This window comes from Ciconia boyciana, chromosome 3, assembly GCF_034638445.1.
Source record: "Ciconia boyciana chromosome 3, ASM3463844v1, whole genome shotgun sequence".
Taxonomy (NCBI): Eukaryota; Metazoa; Chordata; class Aves; order Ciconiiformes; family Ciconiidae; genus Ciconia; species Ciconia boyciana.
The window spans coordinates 46,613,512-46,635,548 of record NC_132936.1 but is presented as its reverse complement, the minus strand read 5'-3'; the positions used below and the strand labels follow the sequence as shown (position 1 = coordinate 46,635,548).

General features: G+C 38.8%; 1 protein-coding gene across 14 annotated transcripts in view; it reads left to right on the top strand.

Annotated features, from left to right (window-relative positions):
* Positions 1-22,037, top strand: part of USP45 (ubiquitin specific peptidase 45) — a 59,972-nt gene that overhangs the window by 32,704 nt on the left and 5,231 nt on the right. For 6 of the 14 annotated variants that reach the window (XM_072855554.1, XM_072855551.1, XM_072855549.1 and 3 more), the window contains 6 exons: positions 9,412-9,499; positions 13,253-13,334; positions 14,338-14,429; positions 16,515-16,571; positions 17,955-18,098; positions 21,289-21,958. In XM_072855554.1, coding sequence (XP_072711655.1) covers positions 9,412-9,499; positions 13,253-13,334; positions 14,338-14,429; positions 16,515-16,571; positions 17,955-18,098; positions 21,289-21,958 — 1,133 coding nt within the window. Of the gene's footprint in view, positions 1-9,411; positions 9,500-13,252; positions 13,335-14,337; positions 14,430-15,276; positions 16,455-16,514; positions 16,572-17,954; positions 18,099-21,288; positions 21,959-22,037 lie in introns of those variants that run through there. The other 8 variants (XM_072855556.1, XR_012041427.1, XM_072855557.1 and 5 more) reach the window with 8 other exon arrangements.

Genomic DNA, 22,037 nt, shown 5'->3' with positions numbered 1-22,037 from the left:
TTTATTAAATTGATATTGATGAGTTTGGGTGGGTTTTTGTTTTTTAATCTCCTAGCTGAATGGTGACATATTTTCATGTTGGATCAGTTGATGCAAAATATAGTAAAGGTAGCTGTGTAATTTAACACCTGACACTTGCTCTTATTTGCAGTTCAGTGGTGGAATAACGCATCTGAATTTGATGTCCTTGTAGGGCTACAGGACTCCACAGGACACCACTCCTTCAGATGTTGCAGTATGGGTTTGAATGCTCACATTTGAACTGGGCATCCTTATTCAAAAATTGAAAAGTGCTCAGTGAAAGAAGACCTGAGAAGGCAGGGAAGGAAGGGAGAGCAAAAAAGGAGCAGGCGAAGGCATGTAGGAATAACAGCTAGGTATGGGCAGAGAGCCTGTAAAGAAAGGGAGCAGGCGCTGCCTTGTTCAGCTGCAGCTCCGTCATTGTACCAGGTGGGATCCCAAAACCTGCAAGTGAGAAACTCTGCAAGTGGATGCACGTTTGCTGCTTAAAAGCAATAAGAGAACTGGGCCACGGTCCTTTCAACTGCGAACTGCATCTTTAAGAGTCTAGGGAGAGCACAGCGTGAAGTTCATCATCTTGTGTATGAAAGGGTATTTGTGGTGCTTTCTTTATTAAATAACAAAAGAAAAAAAATGATACTGAGTGTTAATTTTATCAAGTGGTGGGGTAGCCAGGTTGAAGAAGGGGAGAAGAAGAAAAGAAATGGATGAGTCTTTCTATAGCAACTGTTTAGCGTCTGGTACTAATTCATCCACTGTTAATTTTGTTAGTGTTGCAGCTGTCAGATGTTTTGCGAGGACAGATTGTGAGCATAGCTACGGGGCCCTTCTGTTGGTTTTCCACTATGCTGAATATCAGGACTGCAGACTTCTGACTTATCTGGAGACTTAGTGACTAATGCAACACTGATGTATTAAGAGGACATAAATTTTATTTCCTTTATTAGTTATGATTCAATAATTTTATTGGTGGAAGAAAGCTTAGATTTGTGTAGCAAGTAAATGTTGCAGCATATAAGTGATGAGTCCAGAAAGTAGTTACAGAATTTAGCTGCTTCAAACCTCCACCAAATAATTATTTATTAGGGGTATTGTATTGCTACATTAACATGCAGGAAAAAATACTTGCCTAGTAAAGATTTTATTGGTGGTCACAAAATACACACAGGTCTTCCCTCCCCAAGGAGTATTCATCCTTCCTTCTCTGGTGCAGAAAGTAGAACTCAAGACAGGTTTGTGTGGGGCAGACAGAACAGAGATCATAGGCAGTTAGTTTTGGAGGGAAACCTAAACAATGCTCGGAGCGTTCCACATTTATCACTTCTGAGGGGTAATGCTGAGGTAATGTTGTACAAGATTTAAGGGGTGAAGGAAACAGGATTTTCCTCATTAATTAGGAGTCTTTTTGAGCCTTTTCTTTTAAAATAATAAAGCTGTAGAGAAAAATCGCTTTTTAGAAAAGATTTCCAACTTCCTTATTTTTCCCATTTGACTTTTACCATTTAAAGATAATAGCAGTAGAACACACAGTTGATGTTTCCTTACCCAGTTGTGAAGGATTATTTTGGGTCCCTCCTACGCCTCCACATACCTTGCTGATGGTGCTGTGTCATGTTCAGGAGCTCTCTGACAGAGGAGATTGAATATTCTCTATGCAGCAGCAGTTGAGAGATTGCATGTCTTTATTTCAGTTAACTTTGTCAGAGTTTCCTTAATTTTAGGAACAAGTCAACAAAGCTGGATGGATGGGGTTTATGAGTGCAAAGTAGGTTAAATGCATATATAAGTAGTGTGCATTGGCAGGAATCATCTGCACTTCTTCCTGAGTTTTGTGTTCACTTCTTCCACTCAGGAGGAAGACCTGTGCAGCATTTTGGACAATACAAGTATTTGCAATGTGTGTGGTATTGGTGAGCTACGTAAGCAATGTTTGTAGATATAATGAAGGAGGAAAACAATAATTTCATTAGGTACAGCGGAGGTGTATCCTCAGTAGCAATGTTCAGGTTAACCAGAATAGAGCATTACAAGATAAAGCCAGTTTGGAGCTTTAGGGAGAGGTAACAAAAACAGGAAGCCTTCATGTCAAGAGGGACTTGAATGTTGGGAGTTTAGACAGGGGAGGACATGAAAAGGAGGCATGACAGCAAGAGAAGATGATAAATGATAGAAGATAAATTAGCTGTGCTTATTTAACTGCCCTCATAAGAGTTCAAGGAGCTGTCTGTGGAACTGAAAGGCAACAGATTTAGAGCCAGGGGAAAAAAAAGTCTTTTTTTTTTAACATTCTATAGAGCTAACCTGTGAAACTTGCTGTCACAGAGCACTGTTGAAAACATTAGCAGGACTTAAAGGAAGAAAGAAGAATTAGACATCCGTATACATAGGAAGCCTTTTTTATAGGGATGCAAGACCTCACGCATAAAGGCCTTCTCTTGGCTACCAGCCGGTAGTCAGGAAGAAATTTCCCCAGACAGGTATTTCCATTACTCTGTAAAAAAAGCCGTATTTTCCCTCTGATGGTCAAGTGGGAAATGGCTCTGTTGTAGCATGTCAGCTATTATGTCCGTTCAGAGCTACTTCTAACAAGTGCTTTTTGCTCATGTACCAGAGATCTAGTGTGTTGCAAGAAAGTGGTGGTGCCTTATTTTCTCTTTTTGGGGAAGGTGAGGCAGAAAAAGATGAAAGAAATCAGCCAGCATGGCCAAAGCAGAGCTAAGTCCTGTCTGTCCATGCCATTGAGGTAGGACAGCCATGTCTGTTGTTATTTATTAGAGTTACACGTGGGGACAAGCCTGTGTTTGGTTGGGTTTTTTCCTACCAAGCACCTCGTGGTAGCAGAACTCTTCTGTCTGTAAGGCAAGTTTGAGATAAGATTAATCATGGGGACTAATGCTTTAGGATTTTGCTCTCTTTTCTGTCATAGTGCTGCATGTAACTTGGGATCACTAATGAGAATGATTGCTATAGGAAGAACAAAACTTCTCATTCTAGCTATTCTATAATGACAATGAATAGATATTTTATCATATCACCAAGAAAGGTAAGTCCTGTGAATTGTGGAAACTTTTATAAAATGGTCCTTTGCATGCTTTTTTGTAACTTTCATTGGTAACTGATCAGTCTTGAGAGATTAACATCATCTGCAGATAAGCAGAAGTTCTTCTCTCAGTGTAACATTAAGTAAACATTTTACTTTGCTTCTCTATAGGGTACTGCAGTATTAAAGGTGTTCCTCTGCATTTTGCATTACTGGAAAAAATCAGATAGTATGTTCTGTTTTCTGTTTCCAACCACTTAATATTGTTTCTGAAGTTGTCCAGGGTATGAGGATATCTTCTGCTCAAAAATAGTAACTATTGAAAGGATTATTTTGGAGAGGATTTTTTATTAGAGACAGTGAAGGTATGGCAGTTCTGTGCAGTGTGATTGAATGACTGGAATTGTATCTCGATTTTGCTTTTGAAGGATAGCTTAATTTCCCTCAAATGAATATAAGATAGGAATTAAAAGTGTTAATGCTTAGAGAACTGGGGTTTTTTTTCCTTTAAAATTTTATGTTATTATGTAATTTTTGTCATTAAAACATTCTAGGAGTAGATCATCATGAAAAAAGATTTCTTTAACTGACAGTCAAGCAATTATAACTGGTCTCCAGATGAGTAGCAAGAAGCTAGATAAGTCGTATGCATGTAGATGTCACAGTTGTCCTTCACCACTTATGGCCATTAGCAGGAGTTCAACCTGTTCTGTCATTATCCTGCTGACACTGTACAACAGGTTGTATCGCATTGGCACTGGCTTCCATATGTCAGCACATCTGTGAGCGGTCAACTCAACCAACCATCTTCAAGTCCCCCACTTTTGCCAAGGATCTCGCTTGAAGCATATTTTCAAGGAGACAAGAGTGCACATCTTTTAGTTGTCAGATTTCTGTGTATCAGCATGGATTAATTCTTTTTTTTTCCCCCTAATACTGGTTTATAAGTGCAGGAAGTTTCCCGTAAATGCATTGCGTGGTGTGAAATTCCCTCCCTCCCTCCTCTTTTTTTTATTGTTGTTTTTTAGTTTTCTTTTGTGGCTTTCCCCCCGAAACAAATGCACTCATCTGAAATGTTTTTCCACAGAACATGAGATATTTAGAATTATATACATTACATAGCATGCTATGTACCTGAATGACAGATTAACTCTACGTTAAGGAGTGTTACCACTGACATCATTTGTCAGTCCAAGTCAATGACTTAAAGCTTACATAGCATCTTTACAAGTCACTTTCCCTGCCACTTCACTTTTAAAGTGGTAGCTGTTACATTCCCATCATCCTTGTTTCCATTAAAATTCAAGCATGTAGATTTATGTGAGGTTGGAAGAGGATTTAGTACAAGCACAGAGAAGCCTAAATAATCTTGTCCTCGTAGATGCACTATGTGCTAGTAAAATTAAAGACTACGAGAAATTAGAAACTGCCATGGCTGAGTTCATTTTTTCCTCCTTTCGTTTAAGTTAATAGAACGGTATGGAACATACAGGTAAACTATTTTCCCTTGAAGTATCATTTAGTAAATGAATTTATTGTATGTTCATCAGTGGGAGGTCACACTGCGAACCATAAACAGTAACGAAAGGTCTGTGTGGGGCTTTTTTCTGATTTGCATTGAAGATCTAGCTCTGTGAGGTGTGCCTACAATGAAAAAACCTCCTGTAACAGTGATGGAGTTTTTGCTTGCTTCTTTGTCAAGTAATTATTCATTTTTCTTCCTTTTTACTATAATGTCTCTTGCAGTGGCCCTGCTTCTGTGGTCCAAAAAAAAAAAAAAAAATTCTATTAGTACCAGGATCCAGGTTGTGTAAATGCAAGATTTTGTTTTCTCGCTATACACGGGAGCTATTAATGTGCATATATTGAAGGAGATAGGCTGAATATACTCATTGATTCCACTGTCTCAGGAAAAAAAGAAGTTTCTCATAAATAAAACTAATGATAATACTGTGGCTAACTAACTAGGTTTCTCAGAATTGAACTGATTTTGGCATCTGGGTTAAAAAAAAAAGATTATTTCAGATTCCTGTCCATTCAGTGAAAGAAACAATGAGAAACTGTTTTAGCAAATTTAAAAGTGAAAATGTGTGTTCACATTCCTGTAAAGACGTGCATGCAGGTACATATGTTATTTATTTTTTTAATGTATATTGAGTGTTTTATTGGATCCAAAGTAAGGGCCTAGTGCTTTTCTGAATTTGTTTGGTTTTTATAATAAATTTATTTGGAAATAAAACATTTGATATTAATAGAAGAAAACCCCTGCATTTTTATAATACTAAAAAAAATATTTTTTAAAGAGGAGTATTTCAAGTTTGAATTTATTGATTTTCTTTTTTAATTTGAAATTAAGTTTTTAGGTTGACCTGCACATACAAAAAAAAATTAGCTTTAAAAAGAATGCTAAAAAATATCACCCACTCTGCTGATTCCAGATTTTATAGTAAGCCTCATAGTAAAGCAGCATCATTAAATCATTTTAAACTAGGGATATTGTCAACTTTGTGTCAAAAAGTAGATACGAAGTACAAATGTGAAAGTATCCTATTTGTAAATGTGAACACGTTGTTTTGCATATGCAGGTCCAGATTTATTCCACTTACTTTTAGGCACTGACCTTAGATGCCTTGTCACCTTAGGTCTTTCTCCAGTTACATCCCTGAGTGCCTCCAGCGAGCAGTTCAAAACCGAGACCCTTGTATCACTGTAGCCCAGGGCTGCTCTGCCCTAACTTGGCATCTCGACATCTTGCCCAGCTTTAGGTTTTACTGTTGTAGGCATGTTGCACGCCTGATGCATTTTCTGATCACCTTTAATTTCTCCTGTCCATGAGCACAAATTTCTGAAGCAAACCTGAGCAGCTTTAGTGTATGAATGGGAAAGAAGCCTCACCTTCAGGAACTGTAGAACAGCTGAAGAGCATGGCTGGGCACCTGAGATCATTGTGCTTCGAGAAAATACTGATAGGTATTTACAGCTTGATGTACTGGTTAGCCAGAGCACGCAATCCGAGGCTGAACACGAAAACTGGCTCAACATGTGCTTAATAAAATTGAGTAACCCAGTAAGTGGTTGGGTTTTCTGGCTGCTCTGCTAGTTTGATAAAATTCCTGTTTGAGCCCTGCTCAGCCAGTTGTCTCCTAGGCTAGATTTTGGAAGGGGTGCACATGGCTACGCCTGCTTGTACTCTTCCCATTGTGCAGCGAGATCCACAGCTGCTGTTTGGTGGCATTACTGGAAATGCAAAAAAACCCACCCTTTCAAATGCCATTTTAGATGAATTAGTCCAGGACTTTAATTGAAGATCTAAAGGGTGTCTTGTCTGGAAAGACAGGCATGGTTTGGCCAGTTAATGTGAATAGAAGTATGTTAATAGTGAATATTTACTCAGTCTTATTTGGGGTTGCAAGAAGCTGGAGATCTAAATTGTTTATGAGAAACCTTTTAGCTGTGGTTATCTTCGTAAGGATAACACCTTAAGGATCTATGCACATATTCACAAGGGCATTTTGTAATTTCTATGTAATCTATGCCTGCAAAATATGATATTTAGAGTATGTTCAGATGCTGTGGGTAGTACAAAAGGTATCTACACTTTTTGAATAGCAGTGATTGAGACTACTGAATGCCTGGCTTATGAACAGATGCAACGTTACCCCTGTGCAGTTGACTAAAAAATCACTGGTGTAAATGGTGGCATAGCCTGAAACAGAGGTTTTTCCTCTTTTGGTTTATGAGGCTCATGTGGATGCTGCTGGTGGTCGTTTTATGAGAATTGCCTTTCCTGTGGAGCCTTCGGTTTTTGTTTGTCCTGCGTAGTAAAGCGTTAACAGTACAAACTCAGCCAGTGCCAGTGTCCCTTCTGCGTCCTTGGGCTGACTCGCAAGCTGGCTCGTCTCTGCTGGTGCTGTGGCCAGACACCACGGAGGAGGACAGCTCAAAGGACCGTGTAGTCTGAGAGGACAAGGGCGACACCAGATGTGTATTTTCCAAGGCATGTAGACCCTTTCCTTCAAGACTTTTAGTTTCTAGAGATGAAAAGTTTAAAAGTAAGCAGATTTTTTTTTTTAAGAAGCTGTTGCAGTCTTTGGTGACTTAGATCTCTGTTTAACCTGAGCAGCCAGTATATATTATTCTAGAAGGTGGGCTTGTAATCTGGGAATTTGACAGTCATTTTGTATCGCATGTCCAAAAGGTAGTGACGTTATTATTTACACAGAAGCAGTATCTTTTTCAGTTGCTGTTCTAATGCTTTTTGGCTTGTGAGGATCTCAAAAAAAACCAAAACCAAAAAAACCCATGAAAAAACCCCCTCCTTCCTTCAACTTTATTGTAAAAAGGAAGGCTGTGGCACACGGTTCTACAAGAAGTGCTTATCACTCACCTCACCAACAAAATCACCGCTGGAGAGCTGCAGGCTCGTGGCTTTCTCCTGCAGGCCACTTCACGCGCTCAGCCTGAGATGCTGCTTTGGGGATGGCCAGGGAAATCCCCGCAGGGGGCTGCTGTGCAGGAACCGATTCTGGTGGGCTTGGGGCTGGCGTATCTGCCACCCGTGCTTACGGATGTGGCATGGAAATGAGGCTTTAAAAGATTTTACCAAGGGTTATAAAGTTCTGATGAGATGGACCACACTATCCCCTGTCTTCTAAACTTGGATAGCGTGAGAAAAGAGCATTGTATCAGGATTTTCTTTTTAACGCTGGCTATCCAGATTAGTAAAGTAAACTGATGATGATAGGAAACATATTAAATCACAGTATATTGTGATTAAATCACAGTATATTGTGTGTATATTAAATCACAGTATATTGTGAACGATATTAAATCACAGTAACAGTGTGGATACTTTATGTTCTTCCATGGGTTGTCCAGATAACTTGTTTTGGTGCACTTAGAAATTGCAAAAAAGCTAGACTTTGTAATGTTTTTGTATTTAATATGCAGTGGGAGCAAAATATGTTATATACTTGGCTGTTATGATGGGTGAGTCAGGAAGGTTCCTTTGAATTAGTGCAGAAGACTTGTGAAATTTCCACCTCTGTCATCTCAGATTTTTTTGCTCTCAAAACCGGTTGGGTATACAGTTCCCGTAGGCAGCTGTGGGGGGAAAAAATCAGACAATGTGTAGCCAATTTATTACCTGCCTTTGCAAACCTTATAGTTTTTGGAAGCTGGATTCAAATATATTGTCTCAGTCAAAACAACTGTGAAGAGGTTGTCTCATCCGTTTCAGGCTCTTTCCATTTTAGGTATGAAGCTGTGTTTCATTTGCTTCTGGTAATACTACATGTTTTAATACGAATTTCAGGCGTGAAATATTGCAGTTTGTTAGACTGTAGGACAGAAGTTTGCATGTGGATATGGTGTGAGGTGATAATTCACGATGCTAAAAGGTCCTTTTAAAGCTTCTGTGAAGCAAGTATAAGAATAACTCTGATCTGATAACGTAAGAGTGATTAACCCTTCCTACCAAGAAAACCTGCCCCAAACCCTGGCTTTTCTCATTAGTGATGCTCTTAGAATGGAAATCCTATGTCTAGAGCATTTATCACCAACATCTGTAATATTAATTGAAGAAATTTAGCATAAATAAAAATGGATTGAATACAGTGTAAATTACATATATCAGAGTATCATACTATTACGTTTTTTCCTTATAGTTCTTTAATAGCATTTGAAATTCATATGCTGTGTGATGTTACTTACTTTTAGCATGTTTACCATCTTACTCATTGACCGTTCACTCAGCTCAGTAAGTGGCAGATTACTGGATTGATTGACTGTAGAGCCATTTGGAAGAGATGGTTACTTCTGTTTAAGAAGTTAAGAAATGCTCATTTTGATTCTGACCCGCAGTTCTTGTTTGTTTGATGCCTTGTGACTTCCCTTCCATTTCAAGATTATCTTTTTTCAGTTCAGATTATAGTGCTGTTTCTGGGTTCCTATATGCAGACTGTTTTATGCACATTTGAGATTTCTTCTTGGTAGAGAGAAGGGTGAGATAGCGGGGGGGGAGGTTAAGCGCTTTGAAAATCTTCTTTCCCTCTCCTCCATGACATTGGGACATCCAGAAGTACTGGTGTAGTCTGTCAGCAAAGCGCTGCTAGCATGGATGAAACTCTGCTGGCAAAGCTGTATTTTTAGTCAAGCCATCCCCCATAGGGTCAAAATGCTACCCAGATGAAAGTGCAGCCTTGTTGGTGTAATTGCAGCCGCACCAGGAGCTTCCTAAAGCCCCATTGCACCTAACTGTACCCCTGGCATCCAACAAGAGTCTGATGTAGGCACTGTCTCATTAAGAACCTCCCAAGGTACATTTAAATTCCTTACCGCTTCTTTCATAGAGCTCCTCGATTTAAAGGGTTCCAGCAGCAGGACAGCCAGGAGCTTCTGCACTATCTGTTGGATGCGATGAGGATTGAAGAAACAAAGGTAGCATCTTTGTGTGTGTTTTTAAATAACTTATTTGACTGTATGGTAAACTACTAGTCATTGCTTCAGTGTTCTTCATGTTCCCAGTGTTTTAAAGATGTACTTAATGGAGTAGGAGTGGCTATTTTTGTTATCTTGAGAAAAACAATGACTTTTTTGAAAGAGGATTTAATTATGTTCATGTTGATATGTTAAAATTGCTGATTGGAATAAACGTTTCAGTCAGCAATAGAAAGAGTATGGTAAGTAGATCACGATAACTTTAAGAGTCTGAATTGTTTGCCTTTATTAAAAAAAATAAAAGGACAAAAAAAGGACTTCTGAGGAGTCGTAGAAGTAGAACCTCTGATCTAGCTGGCAAAGTGCATTTTAAAGCTTTGGGACAGAAATTAGCAGCTCCTAGCTGTGGGACTGCCCATAATTTTCATTGAAATCTAGTTCAGTGAAAAAAAACAGGACAAAAATAAAATCTTGCAAAGTTTCTTTTATCTTTTGAAAGTGTGAAGAACGACTTGTTTTATAAATAAGGTGCTGCTTTTCATTATTTAAAATCTGCATCTAAGTATGCTAAGTATATAAGAAGTTATATTATATTAGAAATGTCCCCGTGTGGTTTTTCTCATGTTTCTTTTCCTTTGTTATTTCTGCCTCCTGCATTGTTGAATACAAGAAAGTGTGTGTTTGCTTGCTTGAACTATTTTGACCATATCTGATTTCATCTGCCTGACTTAGTCTTGGAACCTTCTTTTCAGATGATATTTTGGTAAATAGCCTTTTCTAAGTCTCATCGAAAGGAGGTCCTTAAATCTCGTACTGACCAATATACTTCCTCTTCCCTCTCATTTAGTAATACAATGAATGTCATGATCCTGAGCTGAATTATCTTGGAGATGAGATATAAAGCTGTATCTGCGCCCAGTTCCTCGCACTGGAGTTAGTGCTGAATGCATCCCCATCCTACCAGAATATTAGTGTATATTGGTCTTGTCAGGAGTACGCTTGATCATAACCAGAACTGAACTACAGGGAGAAACAGCTAAACCTTGCCATGGTCACGCTTGCAAAATTAGGTGTTGAACAGGGCACGCAACAGAAGCAGCTGACTTCAGTTAAAGACCAGTTGTCATGTTTTTGCAGTAGAGGGAAACCATTTTGTTGCTTGCTGATTTTCCTGTAATCAAAGGTGGAAACTATATTTGCTTCACAAATGAGGATTCACCGAAAGCAGAACTATTACAACTAAGCTTCTTCTCCAGTGGGTGATTGCGCTTTCCCCTCAAGTCAGTCTCCTGTTTCACCAGTGAATGTGCTATCATTATGATAACCCGCATTTGGATTTGTCTCTTAAATCGTTTTGTTAGCGGCAACAGCTACGGTAGCTACCACAAAAGAGTAATGGAAGACGGTGAGAATTTTAAGTGCCCTTTCGGGCAGTAGAGCATTTCTGCCACCCCATCACCAGGCAGGGAGAGGTTGGTCCCACCCTGCCCTGCAATTGCACCCCTCTGCTGCCCTAATGGTGCATATCACCTCGGGCTGCTCCGCCAGGGTCAGTACTAGTAAAAGCTCTCCGTCTTTTTTTTTTTTTTTTTTTTATTTTATTATCCCGTGTTTCGGGTCTGTAGATGGTGAACGTCCGGCCTGTGGTGAGTGCCGGCCACCGTGCTGGCCGGGCACAGGCAGGAGCAGCTCTGCCTGCCGTGGGAGCCGGCAGCTGCCCCCGTGGCCTCCCCACCGTGTGGGCTCCGGCTGGGTACAGCCTGCAGCGACGTGTCTGCCACCAGGATGCTGTAGCAGGGGTTACGGCCGCTAGCCTTCCTCTTTCACGGCCGCTAGCCTTCCTCTTTCACGGCTGCTAGCCTTCCTCTTTCACGCCGCTTTTAAACTTCGCTCTCGGAAGAGGGAACAGCCCTGCTGAAAGGGCAGCCGGTTGCTCTGCCATCCACCTGTGAGAAAGCTGAACGCGGCCGTCCCTGCTTCCCTATCCCTACCGGGATTAAATTTTCTTTAAACCCTAAGAGTTTTGATGAGAAATACATATAACATGGCGCTAGTTATAGGAACTATCAAAAAAACTCATTCCGCGTTTGCCTCTTCTCCGTGGTTTTCTATCTCATAAAAAGGCTTTCCGACACCAGTGTTGAACTTTTTCCTATCCACGCTAAAAACAGTTAGAAAGTGCGTATGTACGCAAGTGGATTTTTTAAGATAAAAGCTTGTCGATACTACAATAAAGATGACATAGCGTCTGCCGTTTCCAGCAATGTGGGCCGGAGATGGTTTCACACCGGGGCCTGAAGTGGCTGAACCCTGCTGCTAATTGATTAATGTCTGCTGCCATTGTCGGCAGCACCCTGCCCATTCAAAGACTATGTCTTTCTTTGACCTAAATAAATGGTTCAACGCGCTAATCCCAACAAAAGGGTTGCTTATGGCCCTAAACCCATTTATGGTGCTCAACTTCATGAATTACCTATTGATTAGTCCTTTTAGTATATTGTTGGCTTTAAGATGAACAAAGCCGAGCTCGGGGCAGCGGGAGTTAATTCACGAGCCAGGTCACATACTCGTAAGGTAGGAGTATGACTTGGTCTGATGGGTGCCTGAACTGGAAATCGAACCTCCAACGCTGTCTGTCATCGTAACTCTTTTGTAATATATGGCTTGAAAGTGTTATTTGCTGCCTGCAAACAAGAGTTATTTATTATCCTTATCCTGTTAGGACAGAGGGCTGAGTTTCTTGCCGAAGCTTTGGTATCACTATTTGTCTCTAGAATGGTACTTTGCTCTAAGTGTGACTTCAGTGACACGTGTAATTGCAAATGTCATTTGCACACCAACGCGAGAGACTCGTGCGTGTTACTAGAGTTTGTGGATTAGAGAACCAGTACATTTGCCAGGAAAAAGAGAAACACGGGTCACACGTGCTGCAGTGTTCTCTGGCCGTGGACCTGATGCAGCCTCCGGCTTCCCTCTCTGCAGCGTGTCGGAGGTTGGGCTGAGCCGCCTTTGGTACCAGCCTGCGCAGTTCTGCTGCCAGGGTACGCGTCTCGGGAATACAGCATCTCCTTGTCCCGGAGCAGCTGAGAAACGGGGGGGAGAAGCACCCCCTGTTTTGAGGTGCAGCTACAGCTCACCTGTATGAATTAGCTTCTTTCGGATTCTTCTTTCAAAAATGTAATTTTTAGGATTGTTTGAGCAAATGTTGATGACGTTTATATGGATTCATAAAAAGTTTTGTGTCTCTCCTAAGGTGTTCTAACATTGAAATGTGCAGTGTTAGAAAGTAAACAGAAGTAATAAAAAACCTGCCCAAACACAGTCATTGAAGTCTGGCTATTGAAAGATACTTAGCTGCCTTCAAGTATTGTGTATGCTAGTCAATCAGTAATAGTCCATTTTTCTTCAGCATTCCCCCCCGCCCCAGCAGTGGAAGAAGTTTGTGGATTAGAGAACTGGAAGAAATGGAATGTATTTGTTCACTGAAAATCTGACCGTTTCTTGATAACCTCTCAAGTGCTCTACAACGGCTCCCTTTTTAAGGGGAGGAAATTTTTGGATGGTTACCTACTAAAGTTCAGCTCATGTAGCTTTGACACTGTTAGTGATTAACAACAGTAGTTTTAAAATATTGAATTATGCTTATTTTATTGAAATAAGGGTAGATAAAATCTAATCATATATTAATAGTTTTTAGAATGTTTACACTTAAAATACTTGCTAAATGTTTTGTTTGTTTGTTTTTAATTATAGCGTATACAAACTGGTATCTTAAAAGCATTTAATAATCCAACTACTAAGACGGCAGATGAAGAAACTAGAAGAAAAGTCAAAGGTATGCAACCCTCTATTGAATACTTTAAAAAATGCACAAGTCTTTAAATACCATTTTCTTCAAAACTGACTATTGCAAACAGCAATCCCGAAGTACTGTAGTTACAAGACTTTTACTATGTATTATTCTAGTGCCACCTAGTGCATATCTAAAGGATAGAGAGCTTAATATGTGCTGACTTGCATCTTTGTATCGGGGATAAGGTCTTCCCCTGTATTAATAATGCCTCTTGTAATGATAGGTAGAATTTAAATTTTTTTTTCTAAAATAGTTTGCTGCATCTTCAGGTTTGTTATATAGCCACAATTATTGTATCACTCAGAGAGGCCACTTCCCATAAATAAAACTGATTTCTGTCAGCTGACTGATACTACGAGCACTCTAAATATGATTACAAAGCCAGGATAGGAGGCTGTTTCAAAAGAAGGCAGGTTTTTCAAAACAATAATTTTTTAATCAATTCGTGTGTGTGTGTGTTTATGCAAAAGTTCTAATTTTGGGGATTTTGTTTTAATTAAAGTCTTAATAATGATTAAGCTGTTCTGAAAGTCACCCTTCCCAAATTTGCAACAGTTAAGGCACAGAGATGTACGAGAACAGGCTTTTGTCTCATTTTTTAGAGTTTTATCGTTTCAAAAACCATTTAGAGAGGGTAACAACCTGTCTGCTGCCCTAGTGTCTATATCAAGGCAATACAATATTATGTATTCAAAAGAAAATGGAGATTTTATTTAAAAGGCTTCTTCTTGAGAGATACGGTATTACTACTCTGTTACAGTAGGTGGGGAAGGGAAGGATAAAAGGGAATCGTATCACTAAAATTATTTTAAAATGTTGAGATAATACAGTGTATGATGTATTAGTTATTGTATTGTGTTCAAAACATTTTGAATATGTTTAAAATTGTGCTTTCACAATAAATCTTAGAAAGAATTTTGTTGTACTTATAGTGTGGCTTTGGATCTGTTATTTTTCACATTTAAAAAAGGCAATGTTTTTTCAGCATATGGAAGAGAGGGTGTGAAGATGAACTTCATAGATAGGATCTTTGTTGGTGAATTGACTAGCACTGTCATGTGTGAGGAATGTGAAAATGTAGGTATTCTGGAATTTGGTTTGATGTGGAATAGATCACATACTGGTTTGATTACGTTGTCTTGAAAGTATAAAATTGTATTGCCAATTTTATACTTGTTTTGTTTGTTTGTAAAAACAAGACTTTATTGAAAGTTTCTCATTTAAAATGATTTATTCCTTCTTTAAAGCATTATCCTCCCAAACCTAAGAAGAGGAGTCCTTTGAATTCAAAAAGGATTCAAGTACTGGGCTTGATTTTATGCCTAACTTAAGGCTGGAGGTTCCAAATTCTATAATCATCTGCGTTACACCCCAATTTTATTTGATATTTTTAAAACACCTACCTATCTTAAAACGTAAATCCTCCTGCCTACTGTTCTGGGATATACCTGAAAATTGGGAATTACATACTTTGAATTAGTATGAGTGGGGAAATGCTAAAATTACTTTTTTGTTTCTTGAACTATTTTTGATAATTAATGTAATAACTCTAATGAACAGCATAATCCTTTCATAATTAATATTACTGACATTTCATCATAAATGCTTTCCATGATCCTTATAATTTTCTTTAACTTTGGAAGAGAAAAAATCTTATTTGCATGACTTTCCTAATTGAATGTTACATTTGTGCTTGGTTTACAACATTATATTTCATATCATAGAGATTAAGTAAATCAATCAGTCTGAGTAATTAAGCACAGTCCTGCAGTGCCAGGTAAACATCCCTGTGTGTGATGGGCAGATTACACTTCAATGTGCTAGTAGTATCAATGAAGAACTTCGACTGTATACAAAATAGAGGTTGTATGTGTTTTGTGTGTCTCATTTATTTTTCCTGGATTCTTATATTTTGCCTGCACAGGACTCGGAACTTTGCTAGCTGTAGCCCTTTGAGGAAGAGTTTAGTGTTCGCTTTCCTTTGTCTGCATTGGCAAAGTTATTTTTGACTAATGTTTGTTGATGCAAACTCACTCTTTAGAGGAACCCCTGTTTGAACATTGCTCATCAGGCAGTCTGTCCTCATAGTTACAATAGGTTTGATCTCATTTATTGCTTTACGGGAACCTAAACCATGCTGAGTCCCTGGCACAACAGGTAAAAGTAAGCTTACAGTCCAAATTAAATGTTGCAGGTGGAAGATAGGGTCACAAATACAAAAGAAGGGCAACGATGACAGTAACTGAGGTCATGACTGTGTTCAGTAACTTACACATACAACATGATTTTTATGTTTTTTTAAGGCCTTGTTTTTCACAGTCTTTCCAGAGGTAAGTCAAGTCAGTTTTGGAAGGGATTGGAGAACGGCATGGGAGAGAGCTTAAGGAACAGGCTTGGAAGGGATGTTCTAGCCGTAAAGGCAGATGGGAGGTGCTGAGAGAAAATGTCTTTAGGTATGATTTGCCAGATATTTCCAGTTTCAGCTTAGATTTTATATGGTTTGGCAAAATAAAACTCCAGTAAAGAAAAGAAGGTTGTTTTGGGGTTTTTGTTTTTTTTTTTTAATCCCCTTTTCCCCAGTAATTTGATTTATTTTAACACTTACTAGTGTATGTTATGATGTGAAAATTCCTAATAAAGCTTTTGGCTGTAACCAGTAAGCCTAACTTAATTTTTTCTGAGAGCATCAGGTTAGAACCTGTCATCTAACTGTCATTAACTAGTCCTTGCTGCTTAACAGTGTACGAGGTCAAACGCCTGCACTAAAAGTGTCCAGGATCAGGAAACTCTAAAAGTTAGCTTTCTGCAGAGTTGTACCATCTAGAAGGCCCACATGACTTGAAAATCTGTCTGGAGCTCATAGAAACTGAGCACCACACTGCTTCTAGGCCCAGTTCATGCCCAGATGAATGGCCTTGCCCTTTACATCTGTATGCTGAAATTTTCTGCAGTGTTAGAAAGAAAATCTGAGCTAACTCAAAATAAAAAAAAAAAAAAAAGGAAAAATGTTTTTGGGAAGTTCTTCATTGTAGTTGGATACATCTTGTAACTAATTAGCTTTTTGTATAGTTTCTGATAATAATTTGACTTAAAATGGGAGCTATGTGCTGAACCCATATACTGTTCTTTGCATTTAATATGCATTTTCTCTTTTTCTTCAAGATTTCAACAGTAAAAGAACCTTTCATTGATCTTTCACTTCCTATAATAGAGGAGAGGGTAAGAAACAGAATATGTAATAAATAACTATTGCTTCCAGTGGATTGTTTTTACATACCTTTATGAAGATGGTTAGGTATATTCACAGTTTTGATTTCAAGCCTAAAAATATATGCTTGTCCATAAATACATGTACTGTCATACTGTGTGTTCATTATATGATTTTATGTATATATATATATACATACATATATAGAGACATACAATGTCACAAGTACATATATTTTTAAATTAGTCCGAAGTTTGAACAAATGACCATTGTAATTACAGTATATGTAGGTCTGAGGTTAGTTTAATTTAGTATTATTTTTAGTATATACTTATATGAATAGAATGATTATAGACTTTTTTGAAGGTCCAGAACGTTAGATTCTAGCCTTTTGTTTTGCACCTAGAGAACTGAGTCCCTTTGGACTGAAGTGTACCTACGGGATGAGACAGTGTAAAAATGGATAGGCTTTGAATGTATTCATTCTGGTGTTTTCTGTGTTTTCAGCATAAGTAGCTCACAGAATGCCTCCATTAGCTGCAGAGGAACTGTGTTCCTTTGAAGGCATATACTCTAGTTTTGCAGGATTTGGGCTTTTCATTTGAGAGTAGGGGGATGCATTGGGAGTGGTTCTTCCCCCATCCTGCATATATTCATGTATATTTAAGGGAGAGTATTTAATGTAATATTTAATCCTGTATAAAATGTACTTGTCTCCAAACACCAGTTTTGTTCATAATAAATTCTTCATCTTTGTTGCAGCACAGAGTGCAGATGTCTGTGGGAATTAAAGCTTTAAGAACATTTTGAGTATCTGGGCCCCTGTGCTTCCTGGCTCACATGTGTAACATGGGAACTTCATGGGTTCTGTTTGAGAGAGAGATGTGGTGGCTTTTAGCAATCGCTGCACTTACTTCAGGACGTGCATTACTTTATGGTTGTTGCTTTCCTTTATAGTCTAGGTACGCTGCTGCCTTTAATGTCATGGGGGATGTGCGGCAGCTCCTTCATCACGTCATAAGGTGGTAGGCTGCACCAGAGACTTATGAGCAGCTGTCTCCCCTTTGATAAATTCACATCTCATACAGCTACGTCTGTGCTCATACAATACTAGAATAGATTATTTGGTATGTATTCTGTACAGGAATTTTGTATCATTCCTATTTCTTGTGGCTTTCAGCTGAACTTTCAAAGATGAAAGTTTAGGAGTTTATGATAAATAAAACTAGAAAGTAGTCTTATACCACAATTCAGGGGCCAGTTAATTGGATTTATTTAGGTTACTATTTTCTAAAGTAAAGGAAACAACCCACCTATATTCACCTTTTCTGTAGGTTGCAAAGGAATACAAAATTGGCATATTTCCTTTCCTAATTTCCTGTATAATTTCTTAGGTTGCAAAGCCTGTGCCTTTGGGAAGAACAGGTAAAGGTAAAAGTGTACAGGAGGCAGATCTTGGTCAGTATAACTGTTCTTCTATCACTACACTGAATAATCAACCCAAACTTGTCAAGAAACACGCCTTAACAAAAGACAAGGTAAGAACTTAAATACTTGCACTAACCAGGCATCTTGAGTTTATTCTGAATAAATAGTGCAAATACTTGCACTAACCAGGCATTCTTGAGTTTCTAGGGTTACAGGGGTGGGAATTTTGACACCTGTCAATGGGGGTTTTTTTTGTATACATATAGCTAAGATAGAGTTGTTTTAAAATAGGTCATTATTAGAAGTGTGAGAAATGACAGTCATTGGGAACCGTTTAGTTTTCAGTTACAGGGTTTCATTTGTAAGGAAAAAAAAAATAATCTGCAAGTTAGTTTCAATTCATGTTGCTTTTGGTTTTCTTGACTGCTTTTCTTTTGGTGTCCTTGTAGTTTGTTTCTGGTTGCAATCCCAAGAACTGTAATGCTGGCTAAGAGAGCAGGCAAGTCTGCATTAGTGCCGTCCGAGGGATTAGTTGGCAGGGGGTACAACAAAAATAGTACAGCCAGCAGAGACTCTTGGAGACCGAGAGCATGGTTTCTATAACCCACTTGGCCTTCAGCAGCACGAGGGCCGGGGAGCTCGGTTCAGCCCGTCTCCAGTGCAGCCTCCTAATACTGTTCTTTCTGACGGTAGCCAAAGGGTTCTGCAAATATGCCAGCCTAACAGAATTGATTATTTGTATGTATTAGTGTTTACAGATTAAAAGAAATCTGTAATAATTACTGTGCACATATATTATTGTTAATGAAATGTGACAAAGGCTCTCGTTGTCATTATTGTCGTATATCATAATAGGTCCTATACTGTCATTATTAACGTTCTTTTTTTAAATAAGCCTTATCATCCATATAGGGTTATGTGGCCAATTAGAATCTTAATAATAGTGTTAATACTGATACATAAAACACGATTACTGAAATGCTTTCAAAATTAAGAAAATAAAATATAGTATGGGTTCAATAAACTAGACTAGACAGACTAATATAAAGGAAGCAATAACTCTGCTTTCGATAAGAATGGATCAAGTGACCTATGAAGTATGTCTGTCTGATTGGTGAGGCTTTGTGATTCTCCGCTCTCCCTCCATCTTTCCAGTATGTATTTATCGTTATTTTAGACTTTTTTTTTAAATGATTTTCAGTGTAATATATCTGTTCTGCAGTAGAACTTCTAATGCAAACTAAACAATTGTTGAGTTCAGTCAGTGTTTGTTGATGTTCTGTGACTTCAATTCATCAGTTTGTAAGTTTGCTTGTGAAAATGGGGGGTGTCCCGTGGGTGGTTTTGTAGGCAACAGAGTACCTGAACACTGGTTGTTAGGCTTCTCTCCTGAAATGGGGAGCGTCACAATTTTAAGAATTTTTTGACTACTGTTTGCATAATACCCCTGAACACTAGCAGTAATTTCAGACAAGGTCCTCTCCCTCTTCTCTATTTATAAAGCAAGCAAGCTTAACTAAGACAAGAAATGGTCCTAATGGAAAACAGTTTTTGGGGTTTCTAATGATTTTTATTGGGATTTTATTCCCTTTTTTGCTAAACTGTTCACTTGCTTTTGAGTCTAAGGACTGGAAATATGAAGGCGTACATTTAGTGTGGGTTTAAACCCTGTTTAAGAAAATATTCACAAATGTTTTTTGTCTTTCACATGGACTTCATTTGGACTTAAGTTCTTGCTTAAAGTTTAAAACTGAATATGTGCTTGAGGATTCTTCATGAATTGGGTCTATGGTATATATTTAAGGGATAGACTGAACAAAGTTCAGTGCCTGCAAGTTGGGCAGTTACCTGTAGTGCTGAACATTTTGGTACCCATGACCTGAAGTGGGATCCAAAACAAAAACAGTCCAGAAACCCTCTCTTCCAAATGAGAAGCTACTTAAAGATAGTCAGTAGGAAATACCAAACAGAAAGCCATGTCTAGAATTACACCTTTGCTGCAGCTTAGGCACATGACCAGGGGTGCAGAAGGGTATTTCACTCCACTTAGGTTCCCTGTTAAGGAAGCCACCTGTGAAAGTTAGTTTCTGTGGTTTGTTCTGTGAAAGCACTGATGGGAGCTTAACTCGTGCTGTGTCACTTTGTGTGTTCAAAAGGTATTTTCTTATTAATGCCAGGAAGTGGAAGGTGCAAGTGCAGGGCTCCTGACACTCAGGGGGAATGTCGACCCTTATTTTAGGGTCGACATAGGCCTAGCCTGTAAGTTATGAGGTCATGACAATTTTAGATTCTTTTACCTCATGTCTGAGTGAGCCCCACTGGAAGGGTCTGTGCCCTGCCGGAGACCGTAAATACTCTCCTGAAACAGGTCCTAACACACTAAATACATGTGAAGAAAAAATGTAACAGAGTAACCGTATAAAAAACTGATAGGAGAAGAGAATGAGACAGAAGTAGCAAAATGACCTGTGGTAGAAGCAAAGGAAAGAATGGAAAGAAAGTGCAGACACTGATTGTTACAGGAGAAAAGGCCCAACTCAAAACTGTTGAGGTTAATGGAAGGATTCCCACTGGCATCACTGGAATTTGATCCAACTCAGATAAAGGAAAAAGCAAAAGGGAAGGAAATTTGCTCATTTCTTTTGGAAAGAAGCCAAACAAAAGGAAAGAATCATGAACGCTTATAAATCACTTAAAATTATGGCAGCTTTAAGGTGTTTTTTGTTTTTTGTTTTTTTTAAATCTACAGTAGTAGTTTTCTGTGGCAGCACAGTTTTTTTTTCCTCCTTGCAATCTTGATAAAATTAAAAAAATCAACTTCAGATAATGTACAAATTAGCAAACATATGACATGGGATGCTTTATTTAATTCTAAGACAAATGCCTACAAGGTGAGTTGAATTTTCTTCTGGAGCTGCTCATTAGGTAAGGCCTCTGATGGGAGGCTAGGGGACTAGCTTAAACTTGAGAACCTTTTAGAAGCTTAAGTTAGATTAAGTGAATACCACTTCAAATGTGCCATCTACAGCTGTCACAAAGTGAATGTAATTAGTTGTGGGAAGTATTGATTTCACAGTAAGTATAATGCTCTTAGCTGACTGGGGTGTAGGTTTCTAATCCTAAGTTGGTTTAAAAAGATCTTAAGGAGATCAACTCACTTAAGCACGTGAGAGATGGAGAATATAAAATAATAGGTTTAATTTGCTTTGAATTTGTCATGTTTCAAAAGCTATGTTAGATCACAGATCTGTTTTCTTTTTCTCCCCTATATTACTGAAATAATAATGCCATAATTTACAGAATCAATTGAACCAGGAGAGACGGCTTGCCAGGAAAGCTTCCTGTAACGAAGAAGAAAAAAGTCCTGTTATCATGCAGGAAAAAACCAAAAAGCTTGAGCTGGAAGGTAGCTCTGGCGTCCTGTACTCCAAAGACACAACTGCTGACTCTGCTGTAAATGGAAGTCAGACGGACGGCAGTGAGAAGGAAGCCAGCCGCTCTGAAAGCAGCTTTGATGCAGACAGCGAAGCCTCAGAAAGCGAAAGCGCTTCTAAGCAAACAGCTTTCAGCCCGTCCAGCAACGTGTCTGGTTTGCATGTCAACCACATAAATGTTAAAATGCCGCACAACAAACCAAGTGACAGTAATGATGAGATGATTTCCAGTGCCATATCCAAACTCAGCCTCTGTGGTACTATAACTGAAGATAAAAAATCGAGCCGTGGGGATCCAGCATTAGGTTTATCGAATAATTCTGTGTTCTCAGTAGACAAATCCCCGCTATCCCAAAACCCTCAAAATGCTTTCCAGACGCTTTCCCAAAGCTACATAACTAGCTCAAAGGAATGTTCTGTTCAGTCCTGCCTTTACCAGTTCACCTCTGTAGAGCTCCTAATGGGGAATAACAAGCTTTTATGTGAGAGCTGCACAGAAAGGAAACACAAGTATCAGAAAAAAACCAACTCCACAGGTAAAGTGCTTGTATGTGTCTGGACACTACAAAATTGCCTCTCAAAACCTGTGCACTCGCTGCTGTTTCATTGCTCCAG